This window comes from Leishmania donovani, chromosome 8, assembly GCF_000227135.1.
Source record: "Leishmania donovani BPK282A1 complete genome, chromosome 8".
In the NCBI taxonomy this organism is placed as follows: domain Eukaryota; phylum Euglenozoa; class Kinetoplastea; order Trypanosomatida; family Trypanosomatidae; genus Leishmania; species Leishmania donovani.
Genome location: NC_018235.1, coordinates 226,536 through 244,302, shown reverse-complemented (window position 1 = coordinate 244,302; position 17,767 = coordinate 226,536). Strand labels below are relative to the sequence as shown.

General features: G+C 57.9%; 5 protein-coding genes across 5 annotated transcripts; all 5 read right to left on the bottom strand.

Moving 5' to 3' along the window:
- Positions 1-5,063: 5,063 nt before the first annotated feature.
- On the bottom strand, positions 5,064-6,614 carry LDBPK_080610 (hypothetical protein, unknown function; the record flags this gene model as incomplete). Its single annotated transcript, XM_003858578.1, has 1 exon — positions 5,064-6,614. One exon carries the CDS (start codon positions 6,612-6,614, stop codon positions 5,064-5,066), a length of 1,551 nt encoding a protein of 516 aa, XP_003858626.1.
- Positions 6,615-8,701: 2,087 nt separating this feature from the next.
- Positions 8,702-9,205, bottom strand: LDBPK_080600 (hypothetical protein, unknown function; the record flags this gene model as incomplete). The annotated part of the gene is made up of 1 exon (XM_003858577.1): positions 8,702-9,205. The coding sequence occupies one exon, from the start codon at positions 9,203-9,205 to the stop codon at positions 8,702-8,704; it is 504 nt and encodes a 167-aa protein (XP_003858625.1).
- Positions 9,206-12,011: 2,806 nt separating this feature from the next.
- LDBPK_080590 (hypothetical protein, conserved) lies at positions 12,012-12,551 on the bottom strand (the record flags this gene model as incomplete). Its single annotated transcript, XM_003858576.1, has 1 exon — positions 12,012-12,551. The coding sequence occupies one exon, from the start codon at positions 12,549-12,551 to the stop codon at positions 12,012-12,014; it is 540 nt and encodes a 179-aa protein (XP_003858624.1).
- Positions 12,552-13,789: 1,238 nt separating this feature from the next.
- On the bottom strand, positions 13,790-14,503 carry LDBPK_080580 (hypothetical protein, conserved; the record flags this gene model as incomplete). The annotated part of the gene is made up of 1 exon (XM_003858575.1): positions 13,790-14,503. One exon carries the CDS (start codon positions 14,501-14,503, stop codon positions 13,790-13,792), a length of 714 nt encoding a protein of 237 aa, XP_003858623.1.
- Positions 14,504-16,514: 2,011 nt separating this feature from the next.
- LDBPK_080570 (translation initiation factor-like protein) lies at positions 16,515-17,552 on the bottom strand (the record flags this gene model as incomplete). Its single annotated transcript, XM_003858574.1, has 1 exon — positions 16,515-17,552. One exon carries the CDS (start codon positions 17,550-17,552, stop codon positions 16,515-16,517), a length of 1,038 nt encoding a protein of 345 aa, XP_003858622.1.
- Positions 17,553-17,767: the final 215 nt, after the last annotated feature.

The following is a 17,767-nucleotide window of genomic DNA, read 5'->3' as shown; positions in this document are numbered from 1 at the left end:
GCAGGCAACGACCAATATATGAATAGAAACAAGAACAAAACTCAGGCACAACTCACACGCACGGAGTTTATGTATGCATGGGAGAAGGAGAAGAAGGATGTTGAGAGGGTTGAGAAAGATGGAGAGGAGGAAAGCGGAGGCGGGGGGGGGGGCAAAAAAAAATAACAGATGAAAAAATGAGAATATACACCAAAGAGAGAGAGAGAGTGTCACCGTGCAAGCACACACACACACACACACACACAACTCCAGCCTGTTTTTTTTTTTTTTGTGCTCTGCTCGGCTTGGCGTCTTCTTTTCCACCCAAACATGTTCACTTTGATATCGCTTCCTCTGCATCATGTGTGTGCTTGCGCGGATGAGGGCAAGGGAAGGATGCCGGCTGCTGTCGGAATCGGCTCACGGACACGCACACCCACGCAGGCGGGGCGGGAAGGGAGAGGGAAGGGGCAGTGAGAGAGAAAGAGGGAGAGAGAGTGGAAGGAAAAACGAAAACCTGACACCACACACACACACACACGCACACACACACATATATATATATATAGAATTGAGGGTTTGCCACCAAGTGGAGAAAGAGAGATGCACATACGAGCGGATACGTCACAGCAGCACGTCATGTCGCCATAGCGAGGGAGCAAGACAGGCATACATAGACACATGACGATGAGCGGCAGAGGAGGACATACCACGTACACGCGGAACAAACACAAAAAAGGAGGAGTGAGCGCCAAAGAAAACAACAGAAAAACCACTGCACCCCCTCCTCCGCCCCTCCACCCGTCGCCTCAACCGCACGTCTAGGCGTCAACGCTGAGCTGATGGCGAAGGGGGCCGGGGTGGACGCAGCAAAGACTTTGCGGGCCCGGCAGAACAACAACAACAAAAAGAAGTCCACACCGCTCCACATAATCCCCTCCTCACGCAAATAAAGAGCAGCTCATAACCAAATACCGGTAAACCGTAGACAGAGAAACATACGTGTATGCATACATGCATGTGTATGCGTGTTCATTGAGCGATACATGCATGCGCAGACACGCCGATATGGGCACAGAGATGCGCCCCCCTTCCCTCCCTCGCAAAGGGAAGAAAAAGCACGTCGAAGACACCGAGAGGGAAAAAATAGAGACGTAACCGGGGGGGGGGGGAGGATCGCATGAAAAAAAAAAGGAAAGGAGAGAGAAGTGATCAGGTGGCTACATCTGCCTCTTGTGGCATATCTGCCACTTCTGCGCTGCCCATGAGGATAATCGTTTCGCGTGTGCGTGTGCGTCGAGCGTGTACGGGTGAGAGTAAGTATAGCTGTCGAGGGGGTATGAGAATGAAACTGGAAGAAAGCGTGAGAAGGGCGGTGGGAGGGAGGGAGAGAGCGGCGGGGTCGGCTGGGCAAATATAGTGCTAGAAGTACACGCAGAGCCAAGAGAAAGGGCGTGCGGGGATGGGTAGTTGGGTGGACCTCAGTAAGTTGTCTGAGCAAGCAATAAGGCGCAGGCAAAGAAACAGAAGCCCCCCCCCCCCCGAAATGAAAAGGTGTACGGCGATTCGGGAGAGGAGCAGGAGGAAGGGCTGGTGTTGGGGGAGGGACGAAGGAGGAGGTCACGTGGAGGCATTCCGTGTTACCTGAGAGCGAGCACCTGTATGTGTGCAACCGCGCAAACAACGACAGAAAAAAAAACGACGGAAAGTATCTAGCGAAACTGAGCGTAAGAGGAGAGGAGGAGGTGGTGGTGAGTACAAAGACGCGGGCCTCCCCTCGCACCCCCACTGCCTTTCCACGGCGTCCTAAGTCAGCTCTGCATCCGAATACGCGGTCGTCAACGTCAATCAAGCACACACACACACACACACACTCAACCACATGCTGATACTTTTATACATCAAGGAGAATCACAGATATACGGAGTATGGGGGAGGGCGAGGGAAGAAGACACGGAGAAGAACGAGCAGGCCTTCCCTTTCCTCCGCTCCCACACAAGCGTCCCACAGGAAAAAAGATAGAGCGGGGCAACCACAAGCGGAAAATGAAGAAGAGGCGCGGCAGCAGTGCTCGAAGGCGAGATGGAAGGGGGGGGGGGAAGGTCGAAACAGATAGAGATCAGCAAGCTGCTGTGGTGCTGTGAGAAGATGGTGGCACAGAATGGGTGATTACAGTAGCGAAACGCCGGGAGGACGGAGCACACATATACCCTTCAAAAATACGAGCGACAAGAGGGAAGGAGGGAAGTGAAAACAAAAACAAGAACTCAAAAACACAAAGGCAAATCATCATGTCGAGCATCGACGGCAGTGAGCTTGCGCGCGAGCGGGCGTATGCGGCACCCTTCGCGTTGATGCGCACATACACATACACACACACACAGAGATGTACATGGAACCTAACATCTATCGCTCACTCGTTCCATCGCGGAAGCGTTTTAGATCACGTTTGTGTTGTCAGCTCATCTTACTCGTTTTCCCTTTTATTTTTTTTTTTGCCGCCTCCGATCGTGAGCGTGTGCTTGTGTGGAAGGGAGAAGGAGGAAGAGGAGAGAGACAAAGAGGTAGACGTGGTTGCCTAGAAGAGGGTGACCCATGTAAAGGATGAAAGGGAGAAGACGTGCACGGATGCTCAAATAACGAGAAGGTGGAGCATAGGTGCTTCATACGTCCACAAAACACACACACACACACACACACAGAGGAGAAAATGAGGCCTTATCGCGCGACACCCCACCGTTACAACGGAAAGACAAAAAAAAAAGAAAACATCGCGAGAAGCACCTTCTCCAACCTCCACATCCGTACACACACACACACACACACTAGACTGAAATGAATGGGGGCACACAGACAACGACGAATTGCACAGTCGCAGTCGCCTCCCCTTTCTCATTCTATCGCTCAACTATGAAAAAAGATAAGGGAGAGCGAGCGAGGGAGAGTAAAGAGATGGCTAGACGTGCACAGAAACGCACACACGCATACCCACGGTCCACACGAGCAAATAAATACACGGCCACACCGAAGAAAGAAAAAGTGCCGTGCCTGATATAAAGAAGGGGAGAGGGGAGGGAAAGAGGGGAAGCGCCCTTTTTGTTATATTCTGCTCGCATATGTCTTTCTCTATACTGCTTTACGTATACCTAAATGTGCGTTTAGTACATCTGTGTGTGTGTGCTCATGCGTGCGTACGATGTTTTGCCCCCTTATATATATATATATATATACGATATATAATATAGATGTGTGCGCGTGCGCGCACACACACACACACGTGGGCTTCCTCTGCCGTTTCCCGCTCTGGTACGCCTTCCTCTGCTGTTCCGTAAAGAAAGGGCCCCGAACAAGCCAAAAAAAATGAGCAAGGAAGACGTGCGCGTGTGCACTGCTTGCGAACAACAACAAAAAAACAACAACGACATCTTAGAGCTGGAGGCGTGGAGAGGTGTTGACAGGGAGCAGAGAGACGTAAGATGTATAGGCGGGCGTGTGCGCCGTCCCCCAGGACCACCCCTCCCTCCTCCTCCACGCCGACGGAGCTGCAGAGAGCGTGTGTGTGTGGAAGGGGAGAGCGAAGGGGGAGGGAGGAGGGGGCTGCCCATCACTTTCGTTCTCGAGCATGGCCGCCGCCACACCCCTTTTGAAGACATATATATGTGTATTTACATTTACTGCTTAGTTGGACACTGACGAACAACAACAAAAAGAAGAAAGAGACGGAGGAGATGACAACCCGGGCATACACACCGACAGCAAGTACCCAAGCAGACCAACGATACCGTCTATACTCACCCCCTTCCTCTGAGTCCCCCGCAACCAAGAAGCCAACAGCATCTACAGTGACACTGACGGAGACGAAGATGGCGACGTCACGACGCGGTGGCGGATCAGCCTACGCGTGCGTGCGGTCATGCACGCACTTCTGATATATCTACCCACATTTGCCTCAGCGCATGCACGGGTGGGCAGGTATTGGAATTTGCGTGCTCACGCACCCCCAGTCAACATCGGGACACGCGAGAACGAGAGATCGAGAACTCTAGAGTATGCACACACGGCGGGCTGGAAAGAGCGAAGGAGGGGGAGGGGGAACCAACAAAAACAACGAAAAGGGGGCCGTCAGCCACCATCAACCACAAAGGAAGATTCCATGCATTACTGCACCGAGGCAGCTAGTAGGGGGAGAGAGAGAGGTGCGATACGAGACCCAGCTACGCGGAGAATGGGAGGCGGAGCTCCCTCGAAGCGCGCTCCTCTGCTCATGTGTGCGGATGCGACGACAGGTTCTTCGAAGAGCACACCATCAACGGGATGCCCACCCTCCACCTCAGCGAGTCAGTGCATGCGTGGTTACTGTGCGTTGTGGCGGTGCCGCTGCCCATCGAGCACAATACTGCCGAAAAGGCACGGATCTGCGTGGACGGCGGCTGCGAGCCGCCGTCCTCTTCGCGTTCATTGCCGCTGCGGATATGATAGTCGCGCTCGGCTCTCGTGGAGTTCGACTCAGCTAGGCTGCCGCAACGAAGGACATCGAACGCGCAAGAGCTGCATCGCACCTCTTGCACCGCTCCTGCATCGGCGCTGCCGGACTCTTCCGACGCAAGCGAGAGCGTCATGTGGTGAACGGCATCGGATTCATGTCCCCCCCCCCCGCAGATGGCACCACACACGACGCACTCGATGATCGCGCCCTCGATACATGCCAGCACTGCCTGCACGGGGCTGAGAGCGTCATATCCGCGGTAACAGACACGCCATGACGGCCGCGCGGCGTTTAGCGCAACCGCTACGAGGGAGGACCACGCCGTATGGTCGCTGCTGGATAGGGCCACACCAGTGATGACGGCATCCGGCAGGCGCTGCAAAGCATGGCGCGTTTCGCTCCTTCAGCATCCCAAGGCATAACGAGAGCAGCACCCTTCGCCGCTTCGGTTGTCGAATCACCCTAGGCAGGCGCAATGGGGGTGGTCGCTTGCACGAACGTTGGAGGGCGGCATCGACGCCAACGCTGACACAGAGGCCCAAGACGACGAGGGCGACGGCATCCATGAAAGTGGAGGGAGGGCGTGGGAGGCGCTGCACTACCCCGTGTACTCGCACCGCAGCGGCGGGGCTGCTGGTGAAGGGGGAGCTGACGATCCAGGGAAAAAAGAAGGAAGCAGCGGCACCAGGCGCGACTTTTGCCGCTGAGGGTGGTTGTAGGTATCGTCACTGCTATTGCGATGTCTCATATCGTGGTAGTGCATGCCGCTAGCGTCATCTGCCGGCGTCTGCTGTGACGCACGGCTCACGCCCCTCTCGGCATCGGCGAGCGCGAGCAGTACAGAGGATCCGTGGCTGTTGACGGGGGCCGCAGCAGCGGTGTCGGCGGCGTTCATCGTCATCGGCGAGCGCGGATCCAGCGGCATCGGTGCCGCTTTCACCGCAACAAACACATCCGCTGCATCGACTTCGGCATCCGTTTCGTACTCAAGGCCCGTGTCTAGGATCGACGGATACCCTGGGAGTACGGGGGTAGGGCTGGAGCGAACCTGACGCAGCGGCACGTACGTCACGAGCACGGGAGAAGTTGACGGACGCGTCTTCGCCGCTACTGCTGCTGTGGCGGTGTTGGCGGCGGCTCCGTTGCCTGTCGTTGATGCGGATGACGACTCTGAGGAGAGAGACGTCGACGACCCAGACGATGGAGCGAACCAGGTTGCCGTATCGGCGACATGAGCCGCTGCGGTGATGGCGGTTACATCACCGCAGCTTCCGCGGCCGTCAGAGCAGCGCTCCCGACGACGGTGACCACCACGATGGCGACGAGGAGCTTGAACTGTTGCACATGCATCGCTGGCCGCACACGGGCGCCAGGACGCGGCAGGGGACAGCGAGAGAGATCTCATGGCGCGCACCGGGTCGGCTTTCATTTTGCGCGTCAACGACATGTCACTCTTCTCGTCAGCGGCGGCAGTCAGCTCCTGATCCCCCAGCGGAAGCAACTTGGCCACAGCCGACATCTTCAGCGCCGCTAAGGCCGTGCTGTCTACGGAGTCGGAGAGCCTTCTTTTTGTGTCCGCACTGCTGCTGCCGCCGCTGCTTGTCTCGCCACACCGGTGCGCGCATAGCCGCAGCGGTGTCCTGCCCAAGACTGAAACCGCCTCTGCTGTGGCGGTTTCGCCGCGCACGCCCTGCGCGTTTTGCTCCCCGTCATCCTGGTCGCTCTCCACGCAGTTCTGCAGCTTCCTGAGGCGGTACACTGTCAGATCGCTCATCTGCAGGCTTCCCCGAGCGGCTGTAGGAGTGGCTTTCGACGTTTCCTCAGCCCGCGCCGGCGATGCATTACTCATCATGCTCGTCATAGCGCACGCTTCCTCGCTGTTTGCTGCTATGAGGAAGGCCGGCGGAGGGGATAGCTGCTTTCTCTGCGTGCGGACACGTCGCACCGCACGCCGACGGTGCACCACGGCGAGCACCATAACGGCGAACCCGGCAAAGTAGAGAGAAAAGACGATGACATAGGAGAGAATTGTGAGGGATTCGGTGAGCGGCGACGTGGCCGACACGGTCAGCGGCGGCGCACGCTGGCGCTCCACGATCCGTTGACGACGAGCTCGTGCAGCATTGCCCGCACGGTGCGCATCCACCATCTTGTGGTCGCAGAGGATGCGGGTGATGCAATGCGAGTCGGTCTCTATCTATATATGTCCGCGCGTAAGGGATGGAGGATGGTGGTGGTGGCGGTGGTGGTGGTGGTGGTGGTGGTGGGGAGGAGAATGGGGGATGAGGAGGGCCGCGAGGGAACACAAAGGGAGGAGAAGGTGCAGCGCTGCAAGTGAGAAGAAGCACACACACACACACACATACACAAAATGATGTGGGGCCCTCTTTATGCAGCGCGTGCGCGGCTGGATGCGGGGGCCGGAGAAGAAGCGTTGTGATGTGGTAGACCGCTAAACGCGTGTTCTTCGTCTCCTGGTTCGAGCGTGTGCTTGCGTGGGGTGGAGTTGGTGGTGGTGGTGGTGGGGGGGGGTCGGGGCTTTCAGTCCGTGCGTGTGAGTATGAGCGTTTGCCGAACTTCTGCGATCTGCCATACCAATAAAGCTGAGCTGTATAGAGCACGCGACACAAGAACTCACATGCCGCAGCTTCCGAGGGGAAGGGAGGAGGAGGTGTTGCAGGAGAGGAGCGGGACACGAGAGACGATGCCTTCGACACCGCCTGTCTCTCGTGCCGTGGAATGATATGCGTCAACGCCAAGCCGGATAGGTCCACTGCATCCGCCGTGTTCCGGCAAACAGGAAACGATGCGCGCGCAACACGTTCGTGTGTGCCCACGAATAAGCACCTGCGTTCCACACACGCGATACGTGTCTGCTTGGCACCTGCATGGCCGCTTACGACGTGTGTGTGTGTGTGTGTGTGTGTGTGCTTTATAACGTGTGATGGAGATGTTGCGTCTTTACTCGGGGGCCTGATCACGTGATGAGTGCCGAAGAAATCTGAGAACTCGTGAACACTTGCGCCTTGTCCTTTCTGGACATCATCCGTCATGACAGACACAGACACACACGCAAGCAACCCTACGTATGTTCGCATGCAAAGACCACAAGCAACCACGCGCCTGCACAGACGAAGAGGAGCGATTTGGCATCTTTTCTTGTTATTTATCGACCTTGCGTCTTCCGTGCCAAACGCGGGAGGGTTGCGGGCACCTCCACCGCACAGTACGTCGACGGCTGGTAGAGGCAGCCCCTTCACCTTCCCTCAAAGCCGCCGTATAACTCTCGCCACATACCAACTGCTCTGACACACCGAGTCGACGCGCACCGCGGGAACGGTGGCGCGATGGCATTGTAGAAGCACGCAGCAGCAACCGCCGAAAAAAAAAATAGAAAGAAGGATGCACATACATGTGGAAGGACGAGAGGACCGCGAGAACGTGTGGTGCGCCCAAAACGGCAGAGGGATGCGATCAACGACGTGAAAGGCAGAACACATGCGTGCAGCGCCCCATCGCCATCGAACGACAGAGGGAGGGGGCCACAAAAACGAAACAGATCATATCTGCGCATGCGCACAGACGCGGCGACAGACGCCGCTTTCCCTCCCTTTCACCCCGTCCAGACAGCCGGCGACGACGAAGCTGAAAGAACAACAACACACAACGGAGGACGAGCAACAACGCCACACGGCCATCAGAAGAATAACAAGAAAAAAGTACAGACATACGTATAACGAAATTACATACATGCACACATACATACATCTCTCTCCCCATACATATGTAGTTGTATAAGGAAAGCAACCAAGGCGCTCGCCGGCGCAGTCCACCTATCGGTGCACGCACAGATCATCCCGTGAGGAACACGAGCGCAACTACACCAGCACCAGCAGCACCGTCACGGCCCAAAGAGCAACTAAGAAAACTCTATCCGCTGCGAATATGCCGTATAGCTCTCGTGCGCAGGTCCGTTATGAGGGAGGCCGGGAGGCGGGGGCAAGCACAACTTCGAGAACGGCTACACACATGTGTGCACTTGCCGGATGCGAGGGTTGTGAATGGAGGGGGGGGTCTGAGAGAATGAATAAAAAAGCACAAGAGCCTAATAAAAAAATGCGTGCTTGCACACGCGAGGAAGCAAAAAAAAAAAAGAAAGGAAGAAAGCCTGTATGTGTGTGTGTCGCTTGCTTTTCGGTGGGGGCAAACAACAAGCAAAAAAAAAATATGCCCGTGTCAGGTGGCGCGTTTTCTCAGCACCATGCCCTGCGGCTGAAGCGGGTTCACGTCCACAAAAACATATTCGTCGCTCTCCGACGTCGTCGTGCTGTCGCTGCCGCTGTGCCAGTTGTGCGTCTCTTCGTGCTCGTCGCGCGATGCGGAAGGATGAACGCTGAACACTGTCGTCCTGCGTTCGCTGCTGCTGCTGCTGCTGCGACGATCCCGCTGCGTACGCAAGCCCGTTTTACCGCGGTCCAGGTCGAAGAAGCCGTTCGTCACGTACGCGTGCTTCACCACCTTCTTCGCCTTGCGCTGCTCCGCGTACTCGAAGTGGTGGCAAACCCACAGCGCCAGTACAATGTAAGCGGCAAGCACCACCAGCACAATAATGATGATGCCAGTGTACCAGTGGGCATCGAAGAAGGACTTCGGTGGCAGGCGGTGCTTCACACGCTGATAGACGACGCTGTTGCTCGGGAACTCGACTTCGGTGCCGTCCATCGGCGCCGGGGTCGTCATCCATATCGCCGTCTGCGAGGAGCTAGGAAGAAATCGGGTCGCTGCAGCGTCGGAAGAGGCGGTGGCGAGGGCGGCACTCGGTGCTACGCAGCACAACGCGCCCCACAGCGCGAGTGTTGAAAGAACGAGGGGCTTGATCACCGAGCACATCCTTGTGTTGCATTGCGTGGACGACGACGACGACGCCGAGCGTGAGGACAGGTGGGGAGCAAGCATCGCATAGGTCGCCGCAATCGGGCAGTCGTGTTAGGGTCTGTGTAGAGTATTTCCCCTCTCACCTAGCTCACTCTCGTTGTTGAACAGGGAGTCGAGTGGGGCGCTGATGGGGGCGATGGCCGAGGAGAGACAGAGGGAGGTCCCGCGAAAAAAAAAAAACGGAAGCAACGAGAAAACGACTGCGTATCTCCGCGTGCGACCACGCCGAGGGACGACAGAGAGCACAAGACGAAGATGAAGCTGCAGCAGAGTAGAAAAAAAAACGAAACAACTGCCGTGAGAACCGTCAGAGGCGGTGTTGGTGGCGGCCAAGAACACCAGGCATGCCATAAACGATGGAGTTCTGCGAAGAGCAAGAAAAGAGAGATGATGATGATACGCACACACTGGCAGAGGCGGTGGACGAGGGGATGTAAAGGGGGACACGAAAAGGCACCAACCCCCTCCCCCTCAAAAAAAAAAGAAAAACAGTTTGCTGACACGCGAGCGGACGAGAGTTTGACGTGAAATGAAGCCAAGAGGGAAAGGGGCTCTACACAAGCACACACACACACACACACACAGCGCATAAAAGGATGGCGATGGCGGCGGCGACGGTCGTGGGGGCTGTGCCTTGCGTCCGCGCGGATGCATCGCAGATGCGCCGCGTGAGAGGGGTGGGAGGGAAGTGAGAATGCGGAAGAGAGATGGAGAGATGAGGGAGAACGGTATCTTTTCATTGCCGATGCGTGGAAGCCGTCGACCCGGTCTTGGGCGTACAGACCGGTGATCAGAGGTCAGAGAGGGAGAGAGGGGAGGGCAGAGCAGAAGAGTGCTCCCGCCCATGCGTGTGGGCGCATGTGCGACGAAGTGGAGTGCACACTCACCCAACCCCACCGACTTACTCTCACGCTGAGAGGCACGCATGCGTCGGTGACACACTTTCTGTGCTTGTAAGAGAGGTGCAGCTTCTCCCAGAGCGCACACCGTTGCTGCTGCTGGTGCTGTGGGCGCTGCGTGCTTCGGCATTCATGTCAACGTAGGTGCTCACGCAACACCCATGCACGTGCGGAGTACAAGGACGCGGTTCGCTCACCAGCTGCCGCTGCTTTGTTTGTCGCGGCCCAATACGATCACGGCCGCCTTGCTGTTTTTCTTCGCCTCGTGCTGCGTGACGCAAGCGCGTAGGCGCCAAACCACTCGAGGAGGCGTTGAAATAGGGAGAGCGAGGCGACGGCACTCATCAACGATCAGCGCTTTCACGACACACCTGCCAACGACCGACTGACGTGTGTGTCTGCGCGCGCGTGTGTGTGCGTATGTGTGGCGGGATGCGAGTGAAGGGGGAGAGGGGGGCGGCACGTTCTATAGCGAGAAGAGCCTCTCTCCCCCTCCGCCTCGCCCCGCAAACGGAAAAGTATCGCAGTAACAGCACAATATAAGCAAAAAAAAAAACAAAAATATGTGGAAAGGCAGCAGAGCGGCTGCACCGAAACACACAAACTCGGCGAAGGGGGTACACATCCTGCACACATAACATCTGCTTGCATGCACGACCCAGCAGACAGAGACAGGCAGACGACTAAAATATGCCCCTCTCCCCCACCCCCACCCCCACCCTCTCCGCACGCGAACGCGCGCCCGCTGCTGCCACCAGCACAGTAAGAGGAGTCCTTACACACACACGAAAAGGAAAAGTATTCACAAGTGGTGCTTCCGTTCCACCGAAAACAACCAAACAACACACACATGTGCACACGCCGACACCCCACCCGACCTCACCCACACCCACAACGGAAGGAAGGAGACCCCGAGCACGGCGACAGGCGAGGCAAACCACTACACGAAGTAGAAACGGCAGCGTCCTCTCCGCATCTACATCGATATAGATAGATAGCTGTGCACATAGATGTTCCAGATGCAAGCAGAGGGAGAGAGAGACGAGGAGAAAGAGGGAGTGGGATGATGATGGTGGGCGGAGGACAGTAAACGTAGGCGCATGCATGACGGTTATGCACCAGCGGGAGACAAGGTATGGCGGGGACCCCACACGGCCACACACACAACAGAAGAAAACATAGAGAACCCCAGAGAGGAGGCTTAGAGGGCCGCATATATACACACGACAGCACAAAAAAAATGAGCGAGAAGAGTGTGGAGAGGGTCCGACAGCTGGACGCGTACGCGCAAACGCACAACGCGCGCACGTGGCGGATGGGGAAAAAAAAAGGCTCCGAGTCAGATGGCGGCGGCGGTGGCAATGGTCGCTCGGCCAGTCGCGGCGAGCATGATTCGAGAATGAGCAGAAGAGGGAGACAGGGAGAGGATGAGGATCTACGCAGGCACGCGCCACGACGGGGCTGGCTCGACCCCCCCTCCCCCCGTGGTTCGCCCACCTCCTTCTCGCTCTGTCAACAGCGGGCGAAGGGCGTCCCACGTTCGCACCACCCCCACTCCCACCCTTTCCACGCGCACTCCCCCCGTCCCTCCAACGCCTGTGCGCCACGCCAAGTGCACGCACATGCTGCGCTCTCCTCTCAGTCCTTCTCTTCGAATTTTTTTCTTTCTTTGTCTTCCGCGTTCGTCGTCGCGCTCATTGTTGCTGCTCTTCTTAGAGCTGCAGAGGGTTCATCTCGATGATGCCGTCGTCAGCCTCCGACGGCGACGGTAGACTCTCGCCATCGTAGCTGTCATCGCTGTACGAGGAGGATTGCACAGAGCTAAGCGAGAGACGACGCGACCTTGCCGCGTGCGCCCCGGCAAGCGCTGCCGTCGGCCGCGGCGCACCATGGGCGTCCTCGCCGTCGAGGTTGAAGTAGCCCTTCGTGGCGTAGGACTCCCCCACCACCTTCATCGCCTGATGCTGAGCGTAAAAGTCAAAATGGTGGATGAACGACAGCGCCAGTGAGGTGTAGAAGCCGCAGACGGCGCACAGGATGAGGGCGATGGCAACGTACCAGTGGTGGAGAAAGAAGTTCACCGGCTGGATGGTGTGGTTCTGGGGCTGGTACGCCACGGCGCCCGGCGGGTACACTATGTGTGCGTCCCCCGATGGTGGCAGCGTGGTTGTCCAGACAGCATAACTGCAGATGCCCGTCACGGCGGAAGCTGAGCCCTGTGCGACGACCATCGTCGCCCACGGCGTCGTCATGCACAGCACGCACCATGCAGCAGTCAGGCACAGCAGTATGAGGGCGGCATTGCTACGCTGCGGCGCGCACGCACAGGTGGAGACGGCGGACGCCATGAGACTGCGGAGTAGATACAGTCGTGAGCAGGAGAGATGAGGGGGCGCTTCAGAGAAAAACGAACGAGGATGGCCAAGGCGCCAGGGCGAGAGGCGGAATGAGTAACAGAGGCTCGGGCGTGCAATCGTCAAGAGGCGCGCACAGCGCACCAGCGGCGAGTCGATCGCTGTGTAGGGGCACAGACGAGGTGCTGCGAAGATACTGGCACGTTCGCGTGCGCGAGCGTCAGCGGATGCGGGTTGGCGGCTTCTCGAAAATGCGCCTTGTCAGGAGCGCAGAGAAGCAGTGCGTGGGGGCGCCGCAGCTGGCGATGATGTGGGTGGTGACGGATGTGCTCGTTTGTGTGCGCGTGTGTGTTGGTGAGAGAGGTGCGCCGTTAATGATGACGGTGATGTCAAGGGTGCAAGACATATACAGCAGAGGGAGAGAAGGTGGACCAGGAAAGAGAGCGAGAGAAGTACGCAGACGCACATGCATGCGTGGCGGCACCTTTGAAGTTGACGGGCAAGAGGCGAGGCACGGAATACGGAAAGAGGGCAGTAAGAGTCCGTGGAGCGAAGGTGAGGCAGTTGAACTTCGTCGTCGTGAGGCAACTCTTGTGCACTCGTCCCCTTTCGCCCTACCCCAACGTGCTCTCAGATGCCTCGCTGTGATTTGAGCGCGCCTGTGATGCATCCACTCACGCCGTAAACGGCATCTCTTCCCTCCCCCTCGCTCACGCACGGTCTGCCTGCGTCGTACCCCGCTCGGCGGTCACCGACGATTCGTGGAAGGGACTCTGGCCGGCGTTACTCGGGCACAGACATATTACTACAACACGCAACCAGAGAGAGGGAGAGACTTCTGACGCAGTTCTCGTAATGTGCTCCTGCATGCATCAAACCAACGTATGCTTGCGTGCTCGTGCTTCCGTCGATGAGCTCCGAGGATAGCTGTGAACCTTAACCGTGACGAAGAGGAAGGAGTCGCGCGCGAGAGAGATGGCACAGAGGCCGTATCGAAATGGCACGAGCATCCCTCTTCATCTCCGACCAACACACACACACACACACACACACGTGCACAGACATGCCTCTCTTAGGCATGCGCGGACCGCACCACCTTTGTTTTTCTTATTATTACTTTTTTTTTTCTTGCAAACTCAAAACCCTAGCCCCAGCAGCCAGTGGTGCAGCACAGCACGGCCATCCAAGTTCACATTGTACACGTACACGGAGTGGCTGCGCACAAAAATCTTCTTGGTCGGAAAGATCTTCATCAGCTCCTCCTCGAAGCGGAACATGTCACCCTCGATGTTCTGGATCCGCATATAAAAGGCCGGCATGAGCGTCTTGGCGTTCATGGAGTAGACCTTGCCGGGGAGATGGCCGTTGCTGCTGCGGTGCACAAAGAAGGGGATCACGTCGACCGGGTCCGCGGGGCCGAGCGGTGGCGCGTACCCGACCGCTGAGTCGCGGCCTGCCACCGCGTAGTACGCCGGCGCGTCCGGCGACGCGGAGGAGAGGCCGCTGGAGGCGTGGTACACACCAGGTGGCAGCCGCTCTCCGGCAGCCGCAGTGCCGCTTGCATTGGGGGCGGTGTCCGGGACAGCGTGGATGTGTGCCTGCAGCGCGCGGAAGTCGTGCAGCGCGTAGCGCAGCGGCAGCTTCAGCAGTTCATCGTAGATATCGGAGCGGAGCTTCCGAGACCACTTGGAGAGTGTAGGCTTCAGTAAAGGTATGCGCTGGCCGCTGAGCGACATGGCGGCCCCATCGGCCATGTGCCGCAACTCCGGTGCGTGCGCGTAGTGAGTCGCGGCGAGGCTGTTCGCCTGCGGCGTGGGGTTGAAGTGACCTGCCATACGCCGCGGTTGCATGCCCTCCGGAACGACGTTTACGAACTGTCCTGCCGGAGAGCGAAGGTCGAGCCCTAGCGCCGGAGAGGAGCCGGAGCCGCCGAGCCACACCCACCGCACAGTTGAGTTGCGGAGCATCTAGAAGAGAAAAGAGGTGGGATGGGAGGTGAGGGGTTGAAGGGGCAAGAGACACTGACAACCCTTATACAAGAGAAGGGAGCACAGCTTGGCAAGCTCACAACCCGTGCATGCTACCGTTTTTTTTTTGTGTGCGTGTGTATATATGCGTGTATGGAGACCTGCGCGTGGAGGGAGGGGGGGGTTGGGGGTGGTTGGATGAGGGGAGGCACGCGCACGCGCGGAATCGCAGAGTAAAAGAAAATGCTAGCCAGGAGCGAGGGCTTGTGTGAGGGAGCACGAGAGGATGGCTTTCGTGTGGTTCGGGTGCGCATGGCAGTCGCGTTTGCCTACTCGTAGCTGAGCAACGACGAAGTAGTGCCGTGCCCCGGAGGCTCCCCTTCCTTCCCCCCTTCGGCACCTTTCCAGCGCGTGCAACCGCTCACGACCGCCAGCAGCTCATCGGAAAGGGAAGTACCAAACAACATGCGTGTGTGTATAATGGCGGTGCCCTCTCGTCGCGTGCCGGTCTCGTTGGGACGAGGCAGAAGACGAAAAAAAAATCGAACGGAAGAAGCACGCAACGCATGCATCTGCACAAATGTGCTGTGCACAGCAGGCGAACCTGGCGGGCCCTCGGTGATGCGTCTCGCAGCTTCCTTTTCGTTTCGTCGCTTCTCTGCGTGTGCCAGCGCTGCCGATACCCTTTTTGTTGGTTGCCGTTGTTGTTCGCCTTCCGTGTTAAAGAGTACCGATTTAAATACCCACCCACCCACCCACCCACACACACACAGTCAGACCCACGCACACGCATGCTCACACGCATGCGCGTCCGCTTTATCGACGCCTTCTTTACCAAATTTCTTGTTTTTTTTTTTCCCGTTTCCCTCATTGACGTCGCTGCTCTTAGAATACACCGTGCATGTGCTTCTGCCCCGCATATTCGGTCATTCACGTGGGCCGCCACGCCCAGCGCCAGTACTGCGGACATCAGCATTGCCGGTCACTGCCTTTCTTCTCCTCGCTTTTCTCGCGTGTGCGACTGCCTGCCAACCTGTTTTTCCTCTGCTTGGTGCGTATGCCGTGAGCGCACAGCCGTCCACCGAACGAGGAGAAGACGCGCACACACGCGCGTCGAGGCGCTCGCGTAGGCGAGATATCCAACGTTGTTCGCCACGACGCATGCACACATACAGGCGCGAAAGAAATCTGATCAGCAGCAAAATCAAAATAAAAAAGTAAGTAATCATCATCGTCGTCCTTGCCCTTGCCATCAGTGTCACCATGCGCTCATCCACACGAACACCCACACACAAACGTACGCGCAGCTTAGTTAGGGCACCAAAGAATAGAGTGGGAAGAACAACGACAACGAAGCCAACGAAAAGAAGCGCCGCAGCTCAGCACCAGCAACCGGCAACACGCTACAGCTGCCGTCGTAACATGGGAGAGACACGTAGAGATCTGTTCGTGTGCGCGTGCATGCATCTCTGTACAACGGAGGCGGTGATGGGCGTGCTTCGTGCTTGATACGCGCTTGCCGAGAAGCATTAAAAAAAAAAGATCATAGGTGGCAGAACCAGCTACAACCACAGCGCGAGGGTGTGTGTGTGTGTGGGGAAGGGTGGGACTCACATCGGTGCGAGCACATCGCACCAAACTCCCCGCCCCTGGCCCCTCTCAAGCACCGAAGACAACTGCGGCCGTACCCCATGTCTGCTCTCTCGCCCCCTCACCACAGAAGCGGGCAGCGCACGTGTACAGAATGCGTCGGGCAAAAGGCGGTAGAAGAGACATCTTACATGTTCGCACGCATCGGCTTCGGTGCGAGAGAAGGAAGGCGACACGAGAGCTGCGGTGGTCGTGAGCCCAGCCGTCTCTTCCTCCCTCCTCTCTGAAAAGACACAACCACAGATCACAGGATCATGGCGGCACGCTGGCGAGAGCGCTTCTCGATCTGAGCGCTGAACGTGGCCGTGCCGGCGGCCGTGACCGTGCGCGTCGCAGTGCACACGTTGCAGCGCAGCTCCAGACGACGGCCATCCTTGGTGAGCGTGGTGTCAATGCGGTGGCACGAGTTGCACTTCACGTACTCATCGAGGTACTTGATTAGCACACGATCGAAGTCCGTCTGCTTGCGGATCTCAAACTTGAGAATGAGCGCGTTGTTGCTATCGAGGTTGCCGCGGATGGACAGCTCCTTCTCAATAAAGTCCTTCACGTCCTCCATGGGGCGGTGAAAGGCGTCGCAGATGCGACCAAAGTTGGCGATAACCGTCTTCTTCTTACCCATACGCTCCAGGATGGGCACCGGCAGCTGGTTGCGCTCCGTCATGGCGCTGCCTTCATTGTTTCGGTTCAGAGCCTCGAAGAGGCGCGTCAGCATCGTGTTGTAGCGGTAGCCCTCCGCTGCCTCCTCCTCGGCGCCACTGCCGTTCGCCTCCGCCGCGGCGGCCGAGCTCGTCGTCGCCACGTCGAGGAAGCGCTCCACACGCTGGTTCTGCTGCTGCTGCATTGTCGACTCCACTTGCTGCTCTTTCTGCGCCATCAGCTCCTCAATCGCCGGGCGGCTTGCGCGATTCATTATGTCGAGCAGCGCGGCATACGTCAGCGCGTCGTAGTCGATCGCCTCCATTTCTTCAGAGAACTCGTTGGACGGCGCCGCGGCCGCGGCCGAGGATGGGGCATCCTCGTTCGAGCCGCCCTCCGAGTTCGTCGTCTCCGCCGAGACCGCGGACGGCGCCGTCACCTGGGTTGCCGTCGGGTCGGCGTGCAGCGTCATGCTCGGCGCGCTCACCACAGCCGCGGCAGGCGCCTTCGCGCGCACGCGGGCTGGAGGCGCTGCCGCCGTCGTCTCCTGCACAGTCGTGGTCGTCTGCTGCTGCTCATCCTCGCTGCTGCTCTCGTCGCTGTCGGCGTTGCGACGACGCTGGCGGCCGGCTTCACGTATCATCCGCGCTCTTGTTGTGTTCCTTTTTTTTTCGTAGAAGAGGACGTAAGGGGGAAGGGGGAGGGCGCGCGGGGCTCTCTGTGCCTGGCTGTCTGTCTCTTGCGCTTGCGTGGGGCTGTGATAAGAAAGCGACCGAGTTTGAGGACTTCACGTTCTTTATGTAGCGTGTACTGTTGGCGGCCACGCATGGGCGACCGAGTATGGAGAGAAGGGGAGGG